Source organism: Ammospiza nelsoni, chromosome 10 (genome assembly GCF_027579445.1).
Source record: "Ammospiza nelsoni isolate bAmmNel1 chromosome 10, bAmmNel1.pri, whole genome shotgun sequence".
Lineage (NCBI taxonomy): Eukaryota > Metazoa > Chordata > Aves > Passeriformes > Passerellidae > Ammospiza > Ammospiza nelsoni.
The window spans coordinates 9,297,994-9,324,657 of NC_080642.1; the positions used below are offsets into that span (position 1 = coordinate 9,297,994).

At 50.8% G+C, this 26,664-nt stretch overlaps 2 protein-coding genes across 4 annotated transcripts; one reads left to right on the forward strand and one right to left on the reverse strand.

The window, feature by feature from the left end:
- Positions 1-3,358: 3,358 nt before the first annotated feature.
- NPPC (natriuretic peptide C) lies at positions 3,359-6,963 on the forward strand. The gene is made up of 3 exons (XM_059479373.1): positions 3,359-3,451; positions 4,837-5,131; positions 6,510-6,963. The coding sequence occupies exons 1-2, from the start codon at positions 3,359-3,361 to the stop codon at positions 5,116-5,118; spliced, it is 375 nt and encodes a 124-aa protein (XP_059335356.1). The 3' UTR covers positions 5,119-5,131; positions 6,510-6,963.
- Positions 6,964-15,552: 8,589 nt separating this feature from the next.
- Positions 15,553-26,664, reverse strand: COPS7B (COP9 signalosome subunit 7B). Of its 3 annotated transcripts, none has more exons than XM_059479150.1 (7): positions 26,570-26,664; positions 23,195-23,370; positions 21,947-22,022; positions 20,328-20,416; positions 19,540-19,742; positions 18,182-18,287; positions 15,553-16,901 (listed from the first exon to the last, which is right to left on the reverse strand). In XM_059479150.1, exons 2-7 carry the CDS (start codon positions 23,354-23,356, stop codon positions 16,743-16,745), a joined length of 795 nt encoding a protein of 264 aa, XP_059335133.1. In that variant the 5' UTR covers positions 23,357-23,370; positions 26,570-26,664; the 3' UTR covers positions 15,553-16,742. The 3 variants fall into 3 exon arrangements, with proteins under 3 accessions (XP_059335133.1, XP_059335132.1, XP_059335134.1); XM_059479149.1 differs by lacking the exon at positions 26,570-26,664 and adding an exon at positions 25,241-25,314; XM_059479151.1 differs by lacking the exons at positions 23,195-23,370; positions 26,570-26,664 and adding an exon at positions 22,401-22,525.

The following is a 26,664-nucleotide window of genomic DNA, read 5'->3' on the forward strand; positions in this document are numbered from 1 at the left end:
GGGCAGGAAATGCTCTCCTGGCCCAAGGCAGAAGAAGAGACATAAATCTGGTCAGTGATTTCCCAAATCAATAAGGAACAGGCTCCCTAAGGAGAAGTGAATTGAATAAGAAGGAGATCAATCGCTGGCTGTTACTGCTACAGTAGCAGCTTGCTTCAGACTTGAGTCCACATTTCTATCCTGTGAACCTTCTTGACATGATCCTCTGGAAGGTGCCTGGAACCTGGCTCCTGATTTCAGCCAGCAGAGCCAGGGCCCCACTGCTGCCCAGCAGGGTGCAGCCTCAGCCCTTCCTTGTGATGGGGCCAGAACACCCCATGCTGCTGTCACACAGATCCCCATGACCCATCTCCTCCCACTCTCCACATCATGCTGGCACTGGTCACACTTGGATGAATCCCTCTCCATCCTCAGACAGGAACGTGTGTCCTCTCTCACACACAGCACAGTCTCTGCCCCTTCCCCACTCCCTACACACACCAAAAGTCTCCATATTCAGGGCTCACCCCACTTCACCAAGATTCAGCAGCATCCCCACAGCAGCCCATTCCCCATAATCCAGGTTTGACACTGGTATTCTCAGGGACAGGCCAGCCCTGGTGCCCCTCTCTCCTCCTGGCTCTCTTTGTAGCCCTGGTGCAATAGGGAGGGGTGTCACCCCCTCCATCCCACCCCACAGGTGTCCATCCGTCCTTGTGCAGCTGTGCAGGATCCTATTTGCTCTCCAGTGCCTGGAGAAGACCCCTGTGAGCCCGGCCCTATCTCTCCACTTCTCATTTTCCACACATGCCTTGAGTCTGCCAGTTCTCATCCTGGGTGATCATCCTACAGGGCTGTGCACTAATGAAGGTCCATCCCTTTAAGGGTTAAAAGCTTTCAGGCCCGCACCCCACCAAGCAAAAGGGTTTCACACTCTTAACCCCTTCCTGCACACCTCTGCTCCAGCTCTGAGCTTTTGCCACCCCAGCGGATCTGATCTGGTTTGAGTTAAGTCTTTGTGTGCGCTGGGTTCTGACTTCGGCAGAGTAATTTGAATAACAAGACTAATTGGATTTATAAAGCACAGCCCGCCCTCTCCCCCCCCAAACCCGAGGCTCTGCACAGTGTGACAAAGAAAACACACTAATGAAAACCACGCTAGTGAGAGCCCAGGGCAGGGACAGCCTCCTGCGGGCGGGCACTGGCTGGGACCTGACCGCCCTGTGGCGTTTGTGGGATGCTCTGATCCCGCGGCCGAGGGCAGCTGGAGCAGCTCCGGGAGCGACCCCGACTGGCAGCGTGCGAGGGGGGCTGGTGGTAAGCGAGGTGGCCCTTCCTGCCCACACTGTGGCATTTCCCTGCAGCCTCTGCCCGTCTCCTTCCCCACCCCGGCTCCACCGGGAGAAGCCAGGGGACAGGCTGCCCGCAGCAGCAGGGCAGGAGCCAGCGCAGCCAGAACGCTGATGGCAGGGCTCTGTGGGGGTTGCTGAGCTGCTGGTGGCCTCGGGCACCCCGACATCCCTGGAGAGATGTCATCTCTCCGCCTGTGGAGACCCAGGCTCAGCTGCTGCTCCCCTTTCCCCTTGCTGATGGGGGTGGTGGTGCAGAGCCCCCATTCCTTGCACCCTGGTGAGGCTGGCTGCAGCATTCCAGCCACACTGTGTGGGACAAGGACTGGGCCCCGAGAGAAGGGGCCTCTCTCTGCTCTTTGCCTGCACCCACGGCTCTCTGGCACCCGGGGTCGGCTCTAATCCCGGCTCCATCACTTCGCTCTGCCTGCACACAGACAAATGCCCAAGCACAGCTTCACACTCAGAAAGTCCAAGTTGTCTCCACCTGGCAGGCACAATGGAAAAAACACCGAGACCTTCTCCTTCCAGCTCCCATTCACATGGAGCTGAAAAGCTGATCTCGTTTGAAGTGTCCCGTGCCCAGTAGCCTGGGCTGTGGAGGAGGAAACATCTCCCTGCTCCTGACCAGGGATCCTACAGACCCCCAAAGAGCCATGGTCCCCCAGCAGGGACAGCTTCCCAGAGATTTGTGGAGCAGCAGAGCCCAGAAAGACCAGGATACAGAGCAGGAGAAAAGGACCAGACTGAAACAGACTCCAGGGACAGAGGGAAGAGCAGAGAATGTTTCCCTGGTGTCAAGGAAGGGATTTGGGGTGCAAATCCAGCTTAATGCAGTTCAGCCCTGGATGCTCCTGCAAAGAAAGGGGTGTCTTTCCTCATACCAATAAGAGCATTCCTCCTGGACAGAGGGCCAGGGACAATGCTCAGCTCCATCTCCAGCAGAGCTCCAGAGCCACCCATCGCCAGCCCCAGCAGCAGCAGAGGCACAAATCCTGCCCTGCCAGCCAGGGAAGGGGAAGGCTGAGAGCAAGGGGCCTCCTCAGAGGCCCTGGGATCCACTGGGGTCAATCCCAGGATCACACCTTTCTCCTGTACCCTCTAGCTCCGGAAGCAGGGCAGAGGGAGGCCGGGCTGCACAGGGGTCAGCCAGTGAGGTCCTGTCCCCATAAGGGACCCTGTGACACTGACTGTGCCCTGCAGAGGACATCCCCAGGGTGCTGGAAAAGCCCCATCTCCAGGGCCAGGAATACCCTCAAGGTCCTCCCAGAAGCAGAGGGAGCAGGTCAGGGCCCCGATCCAGAGAGATCCTCCCAGGTGCCCTCAGGAAGCACCGCTGCCCCCTCCATCCCTTTGTGTCCCCCATGTCCCTGTCATGGAGGGCAGTGGCCCTGCTCCTGCCAAGCAGGAATCTGGGAGGCACAGTTTCTGATTTAATCCTGGATGTGGGGGAAAAAAAAGAAAAAAAAAAAAAAAAAAAAAAAAAGGTGCTTTTTGCGCTTATTGCTGTCTTTTGGGATGAATCCCTCACCGGGACCACCCCCCGCCTGGTCCGTGTCCTTCCGCGGGAGGTGAGCGGGGCAGTGCGGGAGCCGAGGGGCCGCGGGGCAGCCGGCCAGGGAGGGCAGGCAGCTCCAGGGGGGCCAGGGGCGTTTGGGGGAGGCGGGGGCATCAAGCCAAATGCCCCCCGCTTTCCCTTTCGGGTCTCCGGCTCCCGGAGCTGCTTGTCTGGTGTCATTTGTTACTGCCAGGGGAGAGGGGATACCACTACCCCCCCTTTAAATTCCTGCTATTGTGGAGTGCAGGCCGGGTTGGACCTGGGTATTTAGATGACATCACCGAGCAGGTTGGGTTATAAAATGAATGAAGCAGAAAGCAGCCCAAGTTCACTAGCTCGGCACTTCGCAGGCGGCAGGAGGGACCTCGGGGCTCCGCTCTGAACTTTGCCTGCCGCCTGTGCCGTCCTCTCCCCGGGGCTGCCCTCGGCTCCCCGCTGCCCCCCCGGCCCCCCTGCCGCTCGGCCCCGCAGGATGCAGATCTCACCCTTGCTGGCTGGTGGACTTTTACTCGCGCTGCTCTCCGTCAGGCTGGAGGCGAAGCCGGCGTCTCAGCTCCCACAGAAGGTACGGCTGGAGCTTTCTCTTTTCTCCGGCTCTTCCTCCTCTCCCGGTCCCGCTCAGAGCTCTAAGGGTGCAGGGGGAATGTGGGGTGCCTGTGGGGTGGCAGACTCATTGCAAAGAGGAGTTTTTCTCTCCGCATGGGCTGTTTGTCTGCAAGGGGGACTCCCTGCTTCTCCAGGCTGTCCCGAACGTCCGGGGACATCCGCCCCGAGCCAGAGGCTGGAGTGGGACGCGGTGCAGCCCGCGGGATCGGGGCAGGGGAGGCGGCAGTGCGCTCCCTGCAGTCACCCTGGGACCCCTCCGTGCCGGCCACCGGGAGGGGAGCAGAGCCGGAGCGGGGCAGCAGCAGGTGCACGGGGGACAGGGTGCGGGAGCAGAGCCCTCCGGGCAGTCCCGGCCAAACAGGCCGGGCAGGGACACACAGGTGGCTGTCCCGTCCCCGCGTGCCCCGTGGAGAAGGGGCGCCCCAAATGAGAGTGTGCCAAGGACCTGGTTGTCCCGAGATGCTGAGGACGAGGGATGTGCCCGAGGCCACCGACACTGGGTGGTGCTGCCCTGAGCTCTGGGCACAGAGATGGGGACCCGGTCTAACGAGTGCCCCAGGGCAGCAGTGGGATGGGAGTGGCGGTGTCCCTAAGGCACTGGGGTGCAGGCTGAAGAAAGTGTTGATACAGGGGGATTTTGGGAAAATGAATGAGGATGAACATTTCCAGGGCTTGGTGGGCAACAGCTCTGAGCAGGGAGAGAGATGGAAGGCCTGGGAGATGGGGGAACAGTAAGGAAAGAGGTGTGTCCCTCTAATTGTGGGTCAGAATTCGAGGATTGGGAGGACACAGAGAGCATTAACTGGGGGAGGGAGCAGCAGGGAGGAGGATCCCTGACCTCCCCACCATTGCTGGGGACAGTCTGCAAGGCAGTGCACGGGGACCCCTGCCCGTAATCTGAAGAGGTCTGTAAACTGGTGAGGGATGCAGTGACCGAAGTGATCTGAAATGAAAGGACCTGCCAGCTTTCAGACCCCTTCAGATTATGGCTGGGGGGAGGACGGGATGGAAGGGGACGACTGGTTAGTGACAGCAGCACAGCTGAGGTGTGCAGCACCACCAGCCCTTTGGTGGATATGCAGTGACCGGGACAGGAAGACACCGCTATGGTGTGGGTCGGGGGGATGCTCTGACCCCAGGGAAGGGAGCACAGATTTCGGGAGGGGAGAAGATGCCGTGGGCACAGCCGCGGGGTGATGGACTGCCCTGCCGGGCACAGACGCAGTCGAGAGCTTGCATCGCAGGGGGGCTACACCGACCCCTCTGCGCCTCCCTTACGGGAAGTCTCCAACACTGATGGGGATCACTGGGGACGGCGGCGCTCTGACCCTCTCCTCCCCACAGGCCTCCCGCGGGTCGGCGGCAGCGGCGGCAGCGGCGGGTCCGCCCGAGGCGGCGGAGCGGGAGAAGGAGCGGGAGAAGGAGCGGAGCGGCGGCGGCGGCGGCTCGGGCCCGCGGGAGGCGCGGGAGGCGCGGGCCGAGGCGCGGCCGCGGGCGGGCTGGGCGCGGCTGCTGCAGGACCCGCCGGGCCGCCGCCACAAGGGCCTCCACAAGAAGGGCCTGGGCAAGGGCTGCTTCGGGCTCAAGCTGGATCGCATCGGCGCCATGAGCGGCCTCGGATGCTGAGGGACCCCTGGCGGTGAGTGCGCGGCCGGGCCGGGCCGGGGCCGGGGCCGGGATGGGGCCGGGGAGCTGCGCTCCGGTACCGCGGGGGATGCGCAAGATGCGCTGCCCTGCGAACGCGGGATGCCACCGGGCGGGACTGCAGGTGTTCAGCCCGCTGAGCCTCGCAACCCCCGGCTTTGCTGGCGGGCAAAGGGGAGGACGCCAAAGGTGGCCTTATTCCACTCCCGTCCGGAATCCACCGGCCCTCCTTGCCCTGCAGAAGGGTCAGAGACCCCAGCTGCTCCTGCAGCAGCTCAAGCTGGATTCCCCCTAATTTGAGCTAGACCCGGGCAGGATGCAGGAGGAGCTCTGGTGCAGCCACATGTTCCTAGTTGCCCCCTCTGCTCGACACACTTAGCAACACTACAGATAGGTGTTGGGAGGGCAGGGTACCCCCTGTGCGCCTGCAGCTGGAGTGTCAGGGAGGCTCCTATCCCAGCCATGCTCCAGTGCTTTTAATTTAAGGAAAAACAACACATAAGTTCCCCAGGTGTCTTCTAGGTGTGGTGACAGCCACGAGTAGCACTTTCCTAACTGCAGCTTTGTATCTGAGCAAGTTATGGGAAGCTGGGAGGAGTTCCTCCCACGGTGCTTCACAGCCACTGTGCAGCAACCAATGGGTGAAGGAGTGCCGCTTCTCCAAAGTGATGGGTTTGGGAAAAACATGGCTGTGCCTCCCCTGCCAGGTCTCCCTGTGTGTACTGGGGACAGTGAGGCATGGTTGTGGCCTGGCCCTGCCAGCAGGACACACACAGATGAACTCACATTTCGGGAAGCACTTACCACTGCTGCCCAGGCCACTTGTTCTTCTTCCCATGGCACAGCACTGCAATAACATAACTGGGCACAGAGGGGACTGGATCCAACATCCTGCAGCTCTGCAGGGCGATGGGAACAGCACAACCCAAAGGTGCCTACAGGATGGCAGTGCTGGTCTATGACCTGTCCTGGAGGGATGGGTGCTGATTCTCTGCTCCCTCATTTAGAGACTCCTCAGTATTACCAAGTATTGCTAGCTTTGGGCTCCAAGAGGAACACACACACCCCATGTAGGCAGGGCACATCCCTTCTCTCTCACTAAACCCATCAGAACAAGAAAAAAAACTCCAATAGACACAAGGCCAGGAGGAGTAGCAGCTTCCCTCAGCCTCTCCCCTGAACACCAGCCAGAAAGCAAAGGGTGAATTTCCTTCTTAGCTTTAGCACAAGGAAAAAGCTCAGGGATGGCTTCTGCTGAGTCCAGCATCCCCCAGCCCCAGGCCACAGATACTTTGGCAGGGGTTTTGTCTGGGGATGGGTAAGGGGTGCTGCATGGCAAGTACTAATGGGCACTTTGTTCTTGTTCCTTGCAGGGCTTTGAATCCGTAGTCCACTTTTTCCTACCACACACGGCCAGACACGGCCATCCCCCAGGCAACACCTAGAGAAGCAGAGACCCCCTTGGAATGGACAAAAGATGTGGTTGTGTTTTTCTTTTTGGTACGAGGAATCATGGCACCAACTGTTTTGGTTTTGTTATTTTTTTAACAAGTGCTCTCTATCTTATATATATTATATATACAAACACTCACCGAGACAAGGGACAGTGCTTTTCCAAGAGACTGATGAAGCCAGCTGTATAACATTGCTGTTTGTAAATTCATGTCATGCATAAATGTATTTATGTTGTAAAGCTATTTATATATTGTTTATAAAGAGATATTTATAAGAAAATTATTTATGTAACTAAATGAAAAGTCAAGCATTGTAACATTTTTTTGTCCTAAGTAGTTGAAAAACTTTAAAAAAAAATCATTCCGTGTGGCATTTTGTAACCTGTCTTTATTTATCAAATTCACATACAATTTAAATGTCAGATTGATTGATTTTAACAGAGCTAAAGAAGAAATTGTTCAGATGTTTTAGAAAAGTCAGGAATGAGAGAAAGGCCAGCTGATATTTTAAGCTTTGATCCCATATGCAAAAGTAAACTTGTGCCCAATCCTGTGATGCTGTGAGGGACTGAATCCTGCCTGGCGCTGCAGGACTCTGCAGACCCCAGCTGAGCTCCCTGCGAGAGCACACAGCTTTGGGCAGCACATCCATGCCCAGATCCCAAATGGCACCCGTGGAAATGAGCCCAGCACGGTTAACAGCCGAGCCCTGGATCCACAGCAGCGTGACAAGGGCAGCATCTGTCCCAGACGGGCTTTAACTGCTCCCAGCCCAAGCTCCAGCCCAAAGCTGCAGCTCTGTCACTGCTGCTGGATGGAGACGCCGTCCCTGCTGACAGCAACAAAGAGCCCGCGCTGGACCTGCCCCCGGCTGTGCTGCTGGGAGCAGCTTTGTGCCAGAGGCACTGCTATTCCAGGATCCAGTGGCCCACTAAGTGTCTTGTTGATATTCCCATCCGCCAGCCCTTTGCCACTAAGCTGTAAAGTCCCTTCCTCCAGCAGAGATTTATTTAACTGAGCCAGGGACAATACACAGACAGACCAAAATATACCGAGGGCTGCCTGGTAAGGATTCATGGACACAGCTGTTGCTATAGCTTCTTGCTACGTAAAGTGCATGAAATAAATTGTTAAAATGACTTGGAGCTCTAAAGGAAACAGCAAGTGAGGGGGCGGGGAGTGCAGTAAACACACAAACTCCTGCTTGAAGGCTCTTTGGTCTCATTCTTCAAAGAGGCCTTAGAAAAAAAGAGAGTGGCAGGCGCCCAGCCCAGCCGTGACAGGAGTCACAAATTATGCCCTGGCCATTGTAGTGGGCTGGGAAACAACGAGCATTATGTTCTGCTGGGCTCCAGTGCCTAGGACAGGGCAAAGAGAAAGTCACCGAGACCCAGAGGCAGAGTGATCCTTTTCCTTAGCAACCAGCAGGAAACCATAGAAACCTCCAGCCAGACTCACCCCAGCTCTGACAGAACACTGGGTGAACAGAACAAGAGGATTCATCCAGACACCCACAGCTCAATCATCAGGTTAGGAGTGCATAGGGGACATTTCTGACCTCGCATGAGCATGGGTACCCACCTCGCAGTGCCCACAGGATCCTGCTGGACAGGGAGCAGCAGCTGATGGACCACATAAGATGTTGCCTATGGAGAACAAAATCAACACCCTGGCAGGGAGGGAGGCAGGATGGCCAAGTGGCAGCTCCCATAGGGAATGGCAACCCACTGTCAGGGCTCTGTAAGGCAAATACACCTCTGAAGGTCACCCTTCCAGCTCCACACATCTTTAGAGGGAAGGAGGGGCTGTATCAGGAGCTCCTAAAGAGATGCCCAATAGAGGGGACTGTCCACAGTCACTCAGGAAACCCGAAGGACAACAAGGAATCGCTTACTGTACAGACCTTGCACAGCCAGGTCTGAACAGAGGTGTAAGAAGGTGGTGCTGCAGGTGCTGTTCAGGGTCCTGGTCCTTGAGCATGAAGCCAGAAAAGTGACCATGATAGAGTGACAGGCTGGGACCAAGGTGGTGACAATTCCCCTTCCAGTTTTGGCTTTTTGCTGCAAGCCAGAGCTGAAATAAAACCACCTGCCTAGTGACAGAGGGGTTGTCCTCAACACAGCAGCAGAGACTCAGCCTCAGGAATTTAATCCACACAATTTTACCACATAAGTGAGGCAGAACCTGAGATAAGGTTGGGAGATTGAAGATCACAGCCTGGGGTCATGTACAGTCTGGATTCCTGTTTCTCCTCGGCACCATTGTCCAAGAATAAAAGCACAGCCCACAGCATGGGTCCCTTCCATCACTGGGCTTCCTGGGAAAAAGCAAGCCCAAGGAAAAGGGCAAAGCTGTACAGCAAAAGGCCATTAGCTTGGCAGAGAAAAGCAATCAGAGCTAGAGCTCCTGGTGCAGAGAGAGAGGCTAACAGCTTGTTTCCTCACTTTCCTGCTTCTGGTCTGACCAGGGAGCCACCTGTGCCTTAGGATGTGGATTCTCACCAGCAGGACAGGAATATGTGCCCATGTGTGGTGATGATGTGCAAGAGAGAAGGCAGCACTCACTTGGGAAAGCTCAGATCCACCCAAGCTCAGCCCCTCTGTGGCACAGCCAGACCAGTGGGTCTGACAGGCAGAGTGGCACTGCCAGCAGAGGTCAGTTCTCAGAGCACTGATGAGCACTTTCCTGCTTCACTGGACAAGCAAGAATGGGAATCAGAAGTGGCTCATTAGAACACAGCAATCACCCAAAATGGCCACAACTGGGTCTCCCTGACAGGGGCTCAGTAGAAAACAAGGACAGCAAGAAAAAGGGGCCACAGGAATGTAATTAAGAGGCAAGGAGGCATCTTGTGCAGCAAAAACAAATTCATCTCGCATCACTGCCTCTCCTGATGGCCAGCTAGGTCAGATCCTCACAACATCCCATTAAAGGATCCATGGCCAGCCCTGGAAAACTGCCCTGCTACATCCCAACCCAGACAGCATAAGTGAACAACAGCTGTCCTGGATGCAAGGTGCAGCCTCAGGAGGTGGCATCTGATATCTCAACCACAGTGTCAGAGAATGGCCTTTAGCAGAGGTGTGTGCACACACTTGGAAGTGAGGGGAGAAGGAGTTCCAGGGTCTCCTGTCCATACTCAGGTCAAATTAGCACTCATGGGACCTACACATTTCCTGCACCACCAGCTGGATGAGCAGTAGCCAATTTAGCTTCCAAATGGGAACACTTGTGATGTGATGTAGGAACAGCCTTGATTTCTCCTCTCCAGGAGCAATTCCTAGCAGGAAGTGAGCCATCAGCCCCCAGCCTGAAAAGGCACACAGCTCTCTAGTGGAAAAGGAAAAAGAGCTCTCTCCAGTGCTGCAGTACAAGTGCCTGGCAAAGCCCAAACAGGCTGGAGCAGACCTTGGAGCACTCACAACAGGGACACTGTTACCTTCTCATGTGTGGGAAACCTGTTCTGTTCCCCCAGCCCATATTCCACGCTTTTCCCTGGTACCATTGATGCAATTCTTCCCAGGTACTTATTGCTGAAGGGCTACAAAGCCCAGCTCTGGTGAGAGCAAATCCCAAAGCAATGAAGAAAAAGAGATGCCCAGAGTCCCAGAGCAGGAGAGCAAAGGAATTTTCCATCTGGAAAGGGACTTGAGGCATGGAGCAGGGACTGCCAGGGGCAGCAACAAACATGCCCCTGCCACTTGCTCCAGGACTTCTCCAAGCATGGGCTGCTTCCCTCAGAATGCAGAAAAACAAAAGGGAAGGGATCACAGGGCAACTTCCAGAGGGAGCCTGCACCTGACACAAGCGTGAGTTAAAAACAAGAAGGGAATTGGATCCAGGCCCCTTCCTGTCAGTCAGCAACTAACCTTGTCAGGAGGGATGGCAGCACTAACTGAATCAGGCAATTCATTAGGTTGGGGCACACAGCAAAAGCCCACGCTCCCTGGAGCAGAACTACAGTGAAAATCCAGGGTAATGAGTTGCAAACTGCCTTTGTAAATGACACTTCTGCAGCAACTCTGGCAGGATGGAAAAAGAGCTAATAGGAAAATCATTAGGTGGCATCCCTTTGATATTGTTGAAAACTGCACAGGCTATTTTTCCTGCCCCCTCCATAATTAACCTGGTACATTACCCATAATAGTCCAGGCTGAGAGTCCCACAACGGACCACCTTATCTGCATCAGGGGAAAAGAAAGGTATGCTACTTAAAAGGAAGACGACTCCTGGAAAAGCTTAAAAGGTGTTTAGATTTCCCCCCTACTGCACACACTCATCTTCTTCAACTCCATCAGCAACCAAGCTCTGCCCAGCCAGACCAAAACCCTGTCACAGTCAGCAGGAAGGAGCAAGGCTGTCCTGGGAAATGCAGCTGCAGAGGAACTGATCTGCCCAAGGTTGCTCTCTGCAGCTGCAGCAGGAAGAGGACACAGTTCTGTGCTTTGCCCCTTATTTACAACACTGTCCTTGGCCTTGATTTCCTTTGTGCTAAGCCAGGCTACAGCCTGTGCCTCCTGAGATGCAGAACAGCTCTGAGGAGCAATGCCTACCCACCTGGCCTGTCTGCCAGCAAGGAGAGGTGTCATCTCAGAGTCGTGATGTAAAAGGTACAGCACCACAGCTGGCAGGTGATCCTGAAGGAACTGGTGCTCTCTAACAGCTGTGAAGGTGACAATGAAACACCGAGACGTTACTGACTGCATCAGCACAGAGCAGCCTTAGGACTGTGCTAATCATGAGACACTGAGTGAACCACGAGGGCTAGCGAGATAAACAGCATCTTTGGGAAGAATCTGAAGGGCAAGAGAACACTACTTCCAAACCTCATACCCATGAAAATACAGCCTATGGTCAGACAAGCTCCAAATACCACAAAGAGGCTGACCCCTGATGGAGCAAGGCTCTGCTTACCCACCCCAATCAGCTCTTCTGGAAACACAGAGCCTTCATGTGTGACTAGGGCATTTCAAAAACACCCTAATGATACAGATCCCAAAGGCTCTTTGGAGATCAGGAGATGTGGAAGTGTGTGCATCTTCTACTAGAATTAGAGCAAGCAAGGACTACTGGCACAAATTATTTTGTGCTTTGCGGGGAAGCATGTATTTCAGGATTGTTAAATGACCTTATGGCATCCCATTATTGCCTGGAATTTCCAGTGTGTAAGTATGCACATTCACTAGAGCAGGGACATGTCTTCTTATCAACAAGAAAAAACTGTGGTCAAGCTACCACACTCAGGCAGTGGGGCATGTCATGAGATGTGCACACTGCACAAAGGAGCCTCCGTGCCTGTGGATTCACTGCCAGGGAGCAAAGTGCTGCCCTGCCCATTCCTTTGCCTGGCTGACCAATGGGAGAGGGGAGTAGCACCCCGGGGATGCTGAGAGGCAGGGTCAGCCCAGCCTGGGGGGTAAACACACACTCTCTTTACAGTCACTTACCTCTGGGAGCTCTGAGGGAGGGCCAAACTGGAGGAACTATCAGCAAAATGTCAACAGTCCCTGAGAGACACGGACATTCTTCATGGAGCAGAATGAAACAATGACATATTCCTAAAAACTCTGCTGAGAAATTCGATCACACTGTCAGGCTAAAATTCCAAATTAACAGTACAAGCTTGAGGTTACAAGGAGGAACTGAGATCTCTCTAAACTTTAATTTACCTTTCTTGATGCCCCTGGGTTACTCTCTTTCAGATTACACAAAAATATGCTATGCAGACTCAGGTTTTGGTTCCCTTGCATTAGGTCAGGTGTTATAGAGGACTTAGTGGGGTGGAAAAAAAACAACAGGAAACTTTGTGACCAGGTGCCTGAGATAGGGCTATCTGGGTCTATTGTGTTTGTTGGGCAGGCTCTTAATTCCCCCATTATTTAGAATAATAAAGAGCAAGGTTGTTTTTCTGCATTGCAGTTTGCAACAGGCTCAGACCAAAAATAGTAATCCCCAGCACAACAGCCCCATGAATGCACAAGTTTGGGCTGCTTTATTGTGCAGGGGTGGGCTGTGTGTGGTTTCTAGCTTAGCTGAACTCATATAACCCTGTACAGAACTGAAAGTTTAGGAAAAGTCTGGTTTGCCCATGCAATTTATGTTCTAATACAGCTATCAGAGATAAGGGCACTGTTTCTTCTGTCTTCCCTGAAGTGAGTAAGCACAAGTCTGCTTGGCATACAGGGACCAATGCATTTTGCCCTCATAGGATAAGAACACTAAAACCAAAACCACCCTCTGGGGTCTGCATCCTTTTACATTCCTTCAGGAACTGAAAGATGTTCAGCAAAATTCACTTTGCAGGGCTGGTGGAAAAATTGCCACTTCTTTTGACCACTGTCTTCTGTAAGGAACAAAAGCTTCACTTTCTGCCCAAAAGCTTCACTCTGGAGAGCAGCTCTGCAGGTCCTACTCCTTTACATGATCCATGGAGAGAGACCTGCAAGCCTGAGAGCAGCTCCACAAGCATCCATAAGATTTCTTAGGGCTGCACAAGATTGATTGCAGATCAGGTCTCAAATCTGAAGACAGAAGGATCTGTCAGCATCACTGATTTTCCCTCCTGCTCTCAACACAAGAGTAAGTTAGCATTCAACTTACCTAAGAAGGTGAGGAGGGAAGTAAAAGAAGAAGAGATTTTAATCCAAAACTTTTTTTTTCTTCTTTTAGAGACTGACATCAGTACTGCTTTATTGTGTTCCAGAACTGTCTGATGTTAGCTGGTATCAAGCGAGTCTCGGCAGGAGTGCCAGGGACATTTGTTAGCATGAGGCACAGCTTTAGGGCCAGGGCAGCCTACCAGCACTGCAATCAGCTGAGATCCTCTCTTCCATTTTCCAGCTCACTGCTCAATTCCATATTAAACAAGCACTAGTACAAGTGGAGCTGCAGAACACAAAGCTAGACAATAAAGCCCTGAAGAGCAGAGGGAAGGCAGTTTCCATCCACTTTCTTTCCCTCTGGGTGGAAAAGGCAAACAGAAGTTCAATAGCTCAGTCTGTCCTGCTGCAATCTCTGCAGCTGGAGCATCCCATTGCTGCCATAAACCAAAGCAGGGCAGGATGCTCACCCTGCACCAGGGAGCAGCTCCAGCAGGGCTCAGACAAGCTGTGTTGGCTGCCTCCAGCAGGCACAGGCAATCCATGGGAGTTTGCATCAAATCTGCCTCTGCTTCCCCCTCCCTCTCGTCCCCATAGCAGTTCAGCTCCCTGGGCACTCCCCACATTCAGCCCCTAATTCACACAACTCTGCTCTGAGTTGCTGCCTCTCCTGTAGTCAACAGGACTCAACACAGTCTTTGTCTGTTGTTGTTCTCAAAGAGCACAGCACCTCCTGCATCCTTTCCCGTTAACAACTCTGCCTTCTGCTTCATTTCTGGAATAGCTTCTAACTCTTTCCTTCAAGCCAGATTCATTAACCAGCTGCTGCAGAGCTGTTTGCCTCCCCCAGGTACTCTGTGCATGTCATTTGTTAATGACTCATCTCAGCCTGGGCTCATTGCAGACATGCCCCTCCTTTTGCAGCACCAAGCCCTTTGCTGGCACACTAGGAAAGCCAAGCATGCAAACAGCTCCATCCCCTCCAACACACCAGTCCCTTCCCTGTCCTCTGTCACCAAAAGACATGGTACAGCTCTTTATTCAAAGTGCTATTTCCTCTCTTGCTGCTTTGCTGATCAAAGGCAATGTGAACCAAAGTGTAAATAAGATCCTCACCCCCAGCCAGACTTTGAAATCAGCAAAACCACAAGAACAAACTCAAAAACTTCCAACCACAAAAGAAGCTTCAGTAAACTAATGTGACTCCTGAAATTGGCAGGGAATAAATATCAAGGGCACCAAACTCACATCTACCTCCCCAGCAGACTGTGGCTTGATGAGGAGCTAAAATGATTCCCAAAGGCATTTGTATTCCCCCTGCCACTTTGCAGGACTGATATGGAAAAATGGAAAGAGGACCATAGAGCCTCACTACTCAAATCCAGTGAGGAAATGGACGACCAGCACATGGCAGCTGTCCACACAGCAGGCTAGAAACAGACACAGTCCATCTCCATCACAGACTTGGGAACACAAGCTCCACCTGCACCTCCTGAGATGATGTCAGCTGAACACTGTGAGAAGCTGAGACAGGAGCTAATCCTGCCACTGCTTGGGAAACAGTTCCATTGAGTTACTGGTGAAGGCTTCATGCTCTGGGCTTATCCACTTAACATCCTTGTTGCATTTCTAGGGGGAGAGAGAGCTGGTAAAGAATCAGAAGCCTGACCAGAATCAGAAGTGTCTGGGATTTGACTCAGAGGAAGCTGGAGGGAGAGTATTTTGATCCTCCTCTCCAGACTGAAAGCTGGTGTGCCTGCACTGCAGGAGAAGAAAAGGAGAAGGATTTATTTTCACAAGTGAGCAAGTCCTGTGACTGAGGACTGCAAACACACAGATGGCAGAGAGTCCTGGTAGCAATAAGAGGAAGGCACATGCATTGCACGAGCAAATGCAGGTGACAGCTGGCTGCAGGACTGGAGCATTGTCACACTCCTCTGCTTAAACAGCTCCCCTGCCTGCCCAGGAAAAGAGCTTCTCTTTACAGAAGTGAAATGTAGGAGCCAAACTACAAAGCAGCACTCTGCTAGATGCAAAGGAAGGAACTGACTGGCCTAAGAGCACAACTCTGAACCTTCCACAACCAGGCATCAAAGCTGTTTAGGCTCAGGACACAGGGCTCAGCTACCAGCTTTGCCACACATCCTTCTGCACAAACCTGGACAAAGATGAACGACTGACAAAACGTGAAGAGGCTTCCCTGTCTCCCAGATGCATCAGAGAGATCAGTCAGACTTCAGTCAACATACACCAAGAATCAAATATGCTCAAGTGAACAAGTGCCATTGGACAACAAGCCTAAAACAGCCTCCAAGTCAAGACTCCAGACTCTGACATTAAATCACCATCCAGACTCTGACATTAAATCACCATTTTTAATTTTTTTTCTAAAATGTACTTTTTTATGAATTGCTGTTCCAATGCTTCCCCCTTAAAAAAACCCCACACCGTGCCAAACTAGGTGCAAATCACCTGAAGTTAGTTTGTAACAAATAAAAAAAAAAAACCCACAAAACAAAGGCTGAAATGCTTTAGAATCACAACAATGTACAAAAAAAACCCCAAAAAAAGGAGGAAAATACAACCTGAAAGTGTTCAAAATTCAGAAAGACTCATCAAGTCCATTGCTTCAGCAAGGGGATGCTGCTGCGACCCCTGCCAGTGGGTCCTGGGCCACCAGCCTGCCTCCATGCCAAACAGGCTCCTCTCCCACTGCCAGCATCCAAGGAAGAGAGAATGCATTACCCTTTGAAGGTATCAATGGGGGAAACAACTCACAAGCAGCTCTGGGAGATCACATCACATTCAGGAGGAATAGTTTCTAGCATGCCCCTAACCACCTGCAAGGTCTGTGTGAAAGAGCAGCCTGCTTCCTCCTTATTGTACTGATGCCTCAGAGATGCAGAACAGTGCTTTACATCTGTGAGAGATTAAAGGGCTTAGTAAGGGCAGTAAACAGACAGTTAAGTAAACAGCCCAGCACTGGAACTCATCTTCACAGAGCGAGGTAGTGTGAATTTCACCCCAGTTTAAAATAGACAGGGGTAGTGGAAAGGCTGAAGGCTTCCATGTAAAGCAGTTCCTGGCCTAGAAACCTTCCTGTGCTCCCTTTGGGAATGAAAAGATCTGTGCTGATGGCTTCCTCACTCCCAGCCTGGCTTTGGTAGCCACACTTCAATGGGATTCACATGCTTGCTAGAGAAGCTCTCCCATGATCTGATTCAGTAGAGCAGCTTCCTCAAGGTTAAGCAGCAATGAACTGGCTGGGAGGGAGCAAAACGGCCCACAGATATTTTGGTTTTTTCCTGCCCCTTTTGGTTAGTCCCTCTCTTTAAAAGTCCCTCTTGACAGGACCACAGCAGGGACACCCTGAAAACTCATAGGAGCTGCACAGTGTAACTTAGCCAGGTGCTGCTAACTGGGAGCTATTCAAACAGGGCTTTTACTTGCCAGCTGGGAAGGGACTGGCCCAGAACCCACTGAAAAAGGAGACGCAGGCCCTTTTCGCTCCTCCTGTTGTCATTCCTGACTGAATGACATTAGATGGCATGTTCTAGTGACGGCTGGAGACCAGCCCTTTGACTTTGGACATCTTCTTTGTGGGCTGCCTTTGTTCTGTGTGTGGAGGGCACTCTCGCTCTACCAGCTGCTGTTCCATCTCCTGTGCCGACGACGAGGCTGTAGCTTTTAATGTTTTCTTTATGTTTGTGACCTGGCCAAGAAGAGACAGTGAATCAGCACCTGCTTCTTCCTCCCCTCACAGCAGACACTCTGTTTGTTCATAAACATATTGAAAAACCCCTGGAGTATAAGAATGGAGATTATAGAAGAGACTCTCCCAGCAGTAACATGCTCTCCATTTGAGTTTAATAAAGGTAATGTTTCATCCTCATTTACAGACAGAGCTGATAGTATTTCCAGTCTGGAATAACTAGGGATTACTTTTTTCCTAAGAGACAGTGGTACAATATTGTACCACCCTTCTATCTGGCTGGAGAGACGTACTACTGCCTTGGTGGAGAAGGAGCTACCCTACCATTCTGTCAGCCAGAAGCAGGAAGGGGAAAGGAGACCATGAAGGAAAAATTTACTCTCAGGACAGAACTCAAAAAGCAAAAATGCCATTTGGCCTACCTGACTACCTGAGACACAGGTATTTGCTCAGAAGCAGGAAAAGAAATGGGTTTTGTGGGAAGTGGCAGTAATGTTTCTGCTACTCTGGCTGAAAAGGAGAGATACAGCACTAAGCACCATCCTTGATTCCCTGGAACTCTGCAGGACTCATCACAAATACAGTGAGCAAACCTTCAAAAAACCCCCAAGGTTTGGAAGTCAGGTGTGCCAACTCCAAGCCAAAGGCATGTGGCAAACCAAAAGTGCTATGGATACGGATAAGGCCTCCAAGCAGGTGCAAACATAAACCCGCAGGGCTGATAATCTCTGATGCAGCGCCATCCCCGCCTCCCCAGCGGCCGGGGCCGAGGTTCAGGGCCGGAGCGCGGGCTCGTGCTGCCACCTAGCGGCGGGAGCGCGCAGGGCCGGCCAGACGCGGGGGAGCCGCCGCGGGCACCTCCTCCAAGAGCAGTTCAGACTCCGGAGATTTTTAACTACACTTCCACGTTTTACAGAGAAGTGGCTTTTACCCCCTGCCTGCCTTGTACGAAGGGAATAGAGTTGCAATAAAGATTTGTGGTAAAATCATAGTTTTCCTAATGAATCAATACAGGAAACCACAATTAGTGCAGTCACCCAGCCTAAATGTATAAAAATTTATCAATAAAAGGTCCACCCTGCTAGATGCCTGATGTTTGTGGTCATACTAGCACTCAGAAGCAGATGTGTTTTCTTTCTACCCCATGCCTGATTTGCATGATTGTCAGCCTTCTTCTGAGAGCTGTGACCATCAACCAGGTGTTTATTATAGAGATTATTTCCTTCAGCAAACAAACATTTATCCAACAGCATAGAGGCCTGAGATGACTCTGTACCCACCTCCATCTCTACCTGCTGCTGAGTTCGGTGGTGGTTCTCTTTGTACTGGTTGGCTCTAAGTACTTGCTGCTCAATTCCTAAAAGAACTGCTTCACAGCCATCACACCTGCAAGATACAAATGATGTCAAACAGTGTTTACAAATTCTCCCTGGAGCAGCTCAATCAGGCAATCTGAAAAGTCACGCTCATCTAAAAGTTTAAGAGATTATTAAATTTATACTTCCTGCTTAGAGTTGCAAAAAGCTGGCAAGAAAAAGCTTTGCTGTGTACTTGATGCATTTCTCAGCACTCTCTAGAGAGTCTGTGTTACCCTTACCATCAGAGAGTACCTGCAGGTTCAATGCACTTTCATTTTCCTTTTCAGAGAGAATTACAGCTTAAACAGGATGCAACACAGTATTCAAACACAAAATTTTAAATTATAGAAAAAAATAATATTGATATAATCCTCCTGCCTGTTAAGTGTTCAAATGACAAGAGCACTCAGCATGGAACTCGGAACTGGAAAAGACAAAAAGGGAATTGGCAGTGGGTTCACTGTTACCTTCCAAACAATCCTGCAAGGTCCTGGAAGCTGTCAGAGCCCTCCCACCGTGATGGGACTGAGGGAGTTGGAGCAGAGAAGCAAAAAACCTGCCCCCACCACAGGACAGCATATTTGCCCAGCAGTTTAATTACTTTTTATGCACTCATTACCATAGCAACTAGGAAGCAATTCCCAGTCAGCTCAGGACCTGCAATGGGCTCCACAGTCTATGCAGGAATGTCTTTAGGTGGGAAGGGAATCCTACACAAAGATGAGAAACAGCTTCCTGGCAAAGGTACAAAGAGATAATGCCACAGTCCCACTACAGCTGCAGACAGGCTGCATTTGCAGGAGCAAAGAGAAGACAAAGCCACCTGAAACTTCAAACTTGAAGAAAGAAACATCCCATCCAAAGAGCTGTGATTCTTGAGAATTTGCCCACATAGTTCTCAAAAGAGTGAAAAAGGCTGAAAAGTAACAGCTCTGCCCTCATTATTAAGTGCTGCAGCTCCCACCACAGAACCATGAGTCCAGTTTGGCACCTCGTTCTGCAAAGTCCTTGACTCATCACTGGGGCTCTGCCATGTAAAAGCTACAGTGAGAGCAGAAGCTCACAGTGTGGTAGAGTTTGGCTTGATACATAATACAAACTGAATCCCAGATGGGATCTTGGAAAACTTGCCCAACAGACTCCTCCTCCAGGTGCCTACTTATAGCACAAGACTCCTGATTAATGGAACATGGTGAAATTGAGCCAGCACTTGAAACTGTGAGGGGGAAAACAGGACAAGCTATGTACAAGAAATAAGGAGGGTGGAGAGACTGCCTCACCATTCCTGGAGTGTTTTGACAATGTTACTGATGTCCTTCTTCTGAATGTCTCTGCCAATACAAAAATCCACCTCTAACACCTGGTTTCGCTGATCCAACTTCCCCTGGATAATATCTGTGTAAACTGCTTCAATAATGAGATCTTCCAGCTCCCTCAGATTCCTCATATCCAGGTCCTTCAGCAACACAGAATAGGGAATGCACTAAAAACAGCAAGATCAAGAGTAAGTTAACAGTCCTAGAGCAAAATTAATGGCTAAGTCTCAAAAGGTTGAGACTCAAATGTTTATTGTATCCTACACTTTGACCTACAGGTGCAGCAGTGACTGATCATGGCAGAACAAATGCTTGCCAGGCTGTGAAATATTCTGACACAACTTTGGTAATTCCTGAAGCTTTGGTATAGTATAGCACATTCTAGAAGAAAAAAGGTAAATGGGATTGTAGAAGAAATTAAGAGTGTTGCATAATTTTCTCCATAACAAAAAGTCAGTGTTTTAAAGAATCATTCTCCATCTCCAGCAGTGAAAAAAGCCATACAAAGTTCCCAGACTTTCCTCGCCAATCTGCATGTCAGTTCAGACACCCCCACACTTCACCCATGGAAGTCCACTAAGTCAATATCCCAAATGCACAAGGAGAGAACACTGTACCCTACATGTACCTTCACAGTACAGAATTTTTTGTGAGTACCCATGCAGTCTGATACAACTTCAGTGCTCTGGAATGGATGCCATTTTCTAAAACAAAACCAAGAGACAACAGCTGTCAAACCCCACACGCTTTACCTTCATTCGGGAAGCCAGGCTCACGATCGTCAAGTGCTTCAGCTTGTTTTTCTGAGTCACTGTTAATTCAGGCAGGTTATCTTTGTTTGCTGTTAATGTCAAAAAAAAACAAGATTCAGGACTTCACTTTGAAAATTGCATAATCCAGGCTGCAGAACTCCAGGCTAGTTATGCTACACTACACCCTGAAATACTGAACACCTCCAGCTAATGTGGGTGCTGGCTGGTGAGCAGAACGTGCTGCTGCAGAAAAACTGGCACAAACAGGGAGAGAAGGGGAAAAGTTAAGAACAACTTGGCAATTCCATTCTTATCTGCTTCTTTAGTAATTCTGGTTCTGGAATTATAAGGTAATTCATAACTGGTGCCCTGCTGAAACAGTTGGTCAATGGCTTTGTTGCTACCAAGTAATTTTTGTTTCATTAACAAGCTGACAGAAAAAAATCTTCCCCCTTTGCTGATGTGGTTGCAAATACAGCTGGTTTTATTTTTCTGAAGAGCTGCAGAATCTAAACTGCAAAGTACCAAGCTGAGGAAGAGAGCAGAAATCATTAATCTAGATGGCCACACTGTCACTGTATTATATCCATGTGCCTCATGAATATTTAAAAAGAGAAAGGAAACTGGCAGCCCTCCAAAGCCAAGAAACTCTTTAAAACATCTACTTTAATGGAAATTAGTGTTTCAGGGCCACTCAAGTTCTCCCATCCATCCCACTTCATCCAATGCTCTTCATTTTGACTGCTTTTCCCCCTTCCTCTTTCTTCACTAGAAAAGGAAGAATGAACTGTGCTGTCACACAGTGACACAAGAGCATGGACAGCAAGCACATCCTCTAATCAGTCACAGAATTCATGAGGCTCATGTTGCTCCACAGACACTGGAATTTCCAGTCCTTGCACTTACAGATGCCACTGCTCCTTACAGGAACTAGATAGCTCATCCACCACCCTGAGAAACAGCACTATGACAGAATTATTTGTCACACTCTGTAATGGTGTGGATGAGGCTGCTACCCACAAATGAAGCATTAAATTGTAGCAGAATGGAAGCATAAGCACTAGAGATAAAAGCACATTTCAACAGATACAAAGATGATTCACACATAGTCTTTCTAAAGCTGTATAAAAGTCATTATTTCAACTTGTATTCTAGCTAAGAAATTATTCACTTTGTTTCAGCAATGCCGTCACAGAATAAAAGGTTATCTCACAAACCATATAGGTTTTTATAAATAATGCAGAACAATTTTGTCTAAGTTTTCTGCGGTTTCCATAACTGGTATTATCTAAATTTCCATAGAGATGTCTGAAATTTCCCTCTTCAGAGGTAAGTGGCCTGTGAGTGAATTCTGCTGCAGATGAATTCAACCCAGCACTGCAGTCCCATCCAAAGCAGCAGCACCCCGGAGTCTCTAACCCTTCCTTTCATTTTTAGCAAGGAAAAAGCACACATGACCCAGACCCCCTACAGACAATTCTCCTCCTAAGCAACTCCTGTTCCTGGATGCTTTCACCCAGCCACACTACACCAGGCATGTAAGGAAGCCAAGAATTGCCTCTGACAGTCCTAAAGGGCAGCCCAGTCCCAGCCTCACCAAAGGGGCAGCAGTCTCTTACCCACATAGTCCCGGTAGGTTCCGTATGCAAACAGGTTCAGCAGCTGGAAATAAGCAGCATTAGAGCCCTCAGCAAGCTGGATGGGGAGAAAAGAAACATCACATAAAATGGGCAACACAACCCTGAAAGGCACCTTCTCCAGAGAATGGCTGAAGTCTGCACAGGACTTAAGCAGAAAAGCAATTATAATCCCAAGCTGGACCCTTCCCTCTTAAGGCCTCAAGAGCAGCAAATTTCAGGAGTTTTAGAGTCAAGGTGATCCAGCCATTTCTATGCACTGGAACTTAACTCCAGTTTGGACTGTCAATGCTTTGTGTGGCAACTTGGGAGGTAAAAGAAAAAAGCAAATCTTAACCCAGCTGACAACCTACAGGGCCACTCCTCTTATCAGGTGATAAGCAAGCAGGTGATGGTGATGGCTGGTGAGGATCCTGTGAAAGCTGGGACAGTTTACCTGCAGAGCCACCACAGCTTCAAGCAAAGCAAGCTGGGACACTGCACTGGAGTGCACTTGGAGGTAACAGCTCCTCTCTTGCTGCAAACACTTCACTGGAATAATGGCAGCACCAAGCAGTGATTTTTATTGATTGGGTTTTTAATACCATTACCTGCACACAAACCCAGGAAAAAGCCAGCATTTGTCATTTGATACTGAATAACCATTGAGGTGCTTTTGTGCATATTTAAGGGCCTGTTTGGAAAGCCAAACTTGCTGTGCACTGTGTTACTCCAGCTGCAGAGACACTCAGCTTAGATTCCTTCATTGTAGAAGAGGCAGGGGCTGGCAAAGCACTCTCAGCAAGAGCTCTGGAACTTGCTTTCCACCTTGGTTTGCAATGGTTTGGATTTGGTTACCACCCAGGCCTGATACACTAGACATCTGTTCACAAAGACTTTTGGAGAGCACTGAAGTTCTGCTTTCCAGGACAGTAAAGAAGTAGAAAGGGATTTTTTCCTTGTTGGCTGCCAAAGTGCCTTCTTAAAACTCCTACTGTGCTGCTGCCAGGTTTTTGCTGTGCTAGCAATTGCCTTAAGGTAGCAAAGCTTTCTATAGGTGTTCTTTAACACCTAACATATAAAGGCAAAAGCAAGGTCAGTCTCTTATTCAAAAACATCTCTCAACCCAGGTAAATTGCAACAGGCCTTCCTGGCACAGAAATTTCATCCACAGGCTGCCTGTGGAAACTTCTGGAGATCCCTTATGCCAGTAGTGCAGAAGGGGAAATAGAATAAAAACTCAACTCTTACCTCTTTCACATTTGTTAACTCCAACAGCTCTCCAAAGACATAAACCCCAGGAGCTTCCAGCACTTGATTTATAAGAGCAGTCAGAGCTGAGCCACTTGTTCCTTTGGCTAGTAAAATGAACTGCTCTAGAAGATTGCAGGATGGCTTCTGTTCTCCTGCCATTCTAGGTTTTCAATCTGTCAGTAAAAGAACATAATATTAACACATCCTTTCTCCTCTGCCGGGCTCTGCCTGCCAGGGGATCAGGAGAAGCTCAGCACAGCAACATTTCAGCTGCCAGCCTTTTCTTCAGCATTCAGGGGGCAGGCCAAAACCCAGCAGGTTCAACTGCTGATTTAGCTGGGGAGCAAGGATGAGTCCTACAATTTCTAAGCAAAATTTCTGTCTGAGCAGTTCCCTAAAACTTATAACACAAGAGTTTAGATTTCATGCTGTTTTCAGACTTTTCCTTCTAGTGATGCTGCCAAACAATGCCAACTGTAAAGATGCTTATTGCTACACTTGACTGACTTCCTCCTTCCTCATCCTCCAAAGCAGCAACGAACAGAACTCCCTGTGAGGGACTGATGCACTCTGCATGCCCACACACCCACCTTTTCCCTTGACTCTGCCTATTGATACAGTGTGAATTCCACAGAATTCCCATTGCTTCCTGAGCCCAAAAGGCAAAAACAACTGTGAGGGGCCTGTAAGCAGCTCCCCTGTCTGCACTGGGCAGTTCAAGTGTTTGGGGTTAACTGGGAAGCTTCAGTGACAAAAATTTCCTTTCTACAAAGGCTCTATTTTAGTCCCTGTAAAGAGAATCTTTGTCTTCTGCTGCTGCCTGACATTTCTGGTGTGCATGCTGTCTCCCAGCACCAACATGATGCTTTTGAAATGTAAACCACTATTTATTAACAAGTTTCACAAAATGAGCTGTTTGTTTATAAACAACCAAGACAAAACTTCCCAAGCATGTTATTCAGAGACCAAACAAAGCACTGAGCAGATAAGGGAGGTTTTGTGTTCTGTTTGTATGGGATAATTATCAAGCAGAGGGCACAACCTTGATGAAACCCAAACAGCAGAGAACCTGTCTGGCTCTGTGTGACCCACGTGGGCTGGGCCCACACCCACCCTTGTGGGGGCAGCACAGTCACACGGGGGCTTTGCTGTTCCACCAGGCCTAACCAAATTAAGGCTTGTGAAGGCATCACAGCTTCCTGTGTTAGTCAACTTCTAAAAATACACTTCACTTTGTTCTATTGCACCTGCAGGTACAAACGGTCTGAGCTTTAGAGGGCAGCCTTTAACACTCTCCACACTGAGACATCTCAGCCCCCCAAGTCTCTCTGGGGTTGTCTCCACCAGGGGCACACGTGCAGCCTGGCTGAACAGCACCTCAGCTCTGCCAGAAATCCCTGCACTACACAACAGTCAGTCTGCCTGCCTGACACATCAGCGTGCTCCCTCTGCTCACAGAGAGGACAATTTCCTCACGAGACAATATGGATTGACTGTGCTGGGAATGAGATTCAGATTTCACAGTTCTTTTGTCCTCCCTCATAGGTGATCAAACCACACGCTGGTGGGTGAGGTTACAAAAGACTGCCTGGCTGTATCCATGCCCTAGTAGGGAAGAGATGCCAATTCTCTGCCCCTTTCCAAATAAATGTTCAAACAACTGCAGTGTTATTGCAAGCTGTGTGCACACCCGTGTCACAGGGAACACCTCGCTGCTTCCAAAGCCCATTCACCCCGGGGAGAAGTGACTGAAATACAGCACACCCTCCAACGTAGCTGTCCAAAGGCTACAACAACCCAAGCAGAGGGACAAGCCGGGCTTCTCTCGCGGCCAGGCCTTTCTCAGGTAGCTCAAGGAGTTTCAGGGCGGGAAGCGGCCCGCAGACCCTGCAGCAGGAGGGCGGGGGTTTCCCGGCCCTGCCGTTCTCCAGACCCCTGGCAGAGCCCTCGGGCCCCACCGGGCCCCGCCGCAGGGTGTAATTTACCGGGGGTCCCCCACGGCCGCCCCTGTTCCCGGGAGGCCTCTCCCAGCCCCGGCATTACCTCTCCGCTCCCGGCCTCCCGTCCCGCCGCTCCCGGCGCCGAACCCGCCGCGCCTCACGCCGCCATGATGGCGGCGCCGGTGTCCGCGCGCGGCTCCTTCCCCCCGGAACGCGCGGGCCGCGCCGAACGTTCCGGCCCATCCCGGCGGCCGCGAGCAGCGGGGACCGCGGCCCGGCATCCCCGGGGGACCGGGATGGGGACCGGGATGGCGGTGCTGGCACCGACACGGCCGTGCTCCAGCAGCCACGGAGCAAACTTCATGAGCTTATGCTGCAACAGCTGCTCCGCTGCGTCCCAGCAGCTGTTCCAGCATAAGCAATAAAATTCCTGCATCTCTTTTAGGGGACGCGAGGTCCTGTGGCAGCATCACAGGGGTTTGCACCCCAAAATAACCTGTGCAAAGGGCTGCTGTTGTAAGGCCACTTCGCTATTAGAAGTGGGGCCATTATTAGATTGGATGGAACAGACTCCCCAGGGAAGTGATCACAGCCCCAAGGCTGGCAGAGCCCAAGGAGTGTTTGGACAGCACGCTCAGGCACAACGTGGGATTCCTGGGGCTGTCCTGGGCAAGGACAGGAGTTGGGCTCGATGACCCTTGTGAGTCCCTTCCCACTCAGGATATTCTATGATTCTACCAGCTGAGCCTCTCAGGCCAGTCCTCCTGGGAAATGGCAAGAGATGGAGTGAAGATAGAACTGATTTTGAACTCCATAGAAAAATGGTCCATACAAATATAAACCAAAGGGCAGAGCTCTGGCTGTGACACGGGGGTGCAGGGAGGGAACTGGAAGGGTTAAGATCCTCCCCAGGGGAGAAATCAGGAGCCAAAAGATGCTTGAAAGGGTATCACAATAAGGGTGGAAACAAAAGGGAATTGGGGACTGTTAACCTCCCCAAGGTTTGTAGGCTCATCCATGCCATGTTGTGAACAAAATGTTAAAAATCCTTCAGCTGAGAGCAAAGTGCTTCTGCCTTTCAGTCAGCAAGTCCCTGAAGATCATCAAATCATGGACCAGCATGGTCAGGAGGGGGGAACTTTCAAGGAATGAACATCAGAAACTATTAGGGAAACTGATGGGGCTTAGCCTGTGTCTCAGAGCCATCTCCAGCAGGTCCCTGGGGTCCCATCACCCAGCAGAGAAGGGGTGTCAGACAAGGGCAGAGATGCAGGTGTTGGAATGCTGTTGTGACACTCTGGGCTTCAGAGCAAATTGGATGTAAAAAACCAAGCCCTGCACAACAAGGGAACTCAGCCAGGGCTATAACAAGCCAGCCAGTAATTTACTTAAGCCACACTTAGCCCTCATCTGCACAGGGAGGGAGAATTACCTCTTTAATCACATCCTAACCAGGCCCATGGTTCATCCTGCAGACAGACTGGAACAGTTGCCTTGGACAAGCAATGTGAGGCCTCCTTTTTCCCA

Coding starts and splice junctions, on each gene's coding strand:
- NPPC (XM_059479373.1), top strand. CDS start 3,359: ATGCAGATCTCACCCTTGCTGGCTGGTGGACTTTTACTCGCGCTGCTC. Junction 3,452..4,836: donor CGTCTCAGCTCCCACAGAAG/GTACGGCTGGAG, acceptor TCCTCCCCACAG/GCCTCCCGCGGGTCGGCGGC.
- COPS7B (XM_059479150.1), bottom strand. CDS start 23,356: ATGGCAGGAGAACAGAAGCCATCCTGCAATCTTCTAGAGCAGTTCATT. Junction 20,417..21,946: donor AACCTACCGGGACTATGTGG/GTAAGAGACTGC, acceptor TGACATTAACAG/CAAACAAAGATAACCTGCCT. Junction 18,288..19,539: donor GTCAAAACACTCCAGGAATG/GTGAGGCAGTCT, acceptor TGTATCTTGCAG/GTGTGATGGCTGTGAAGCAG.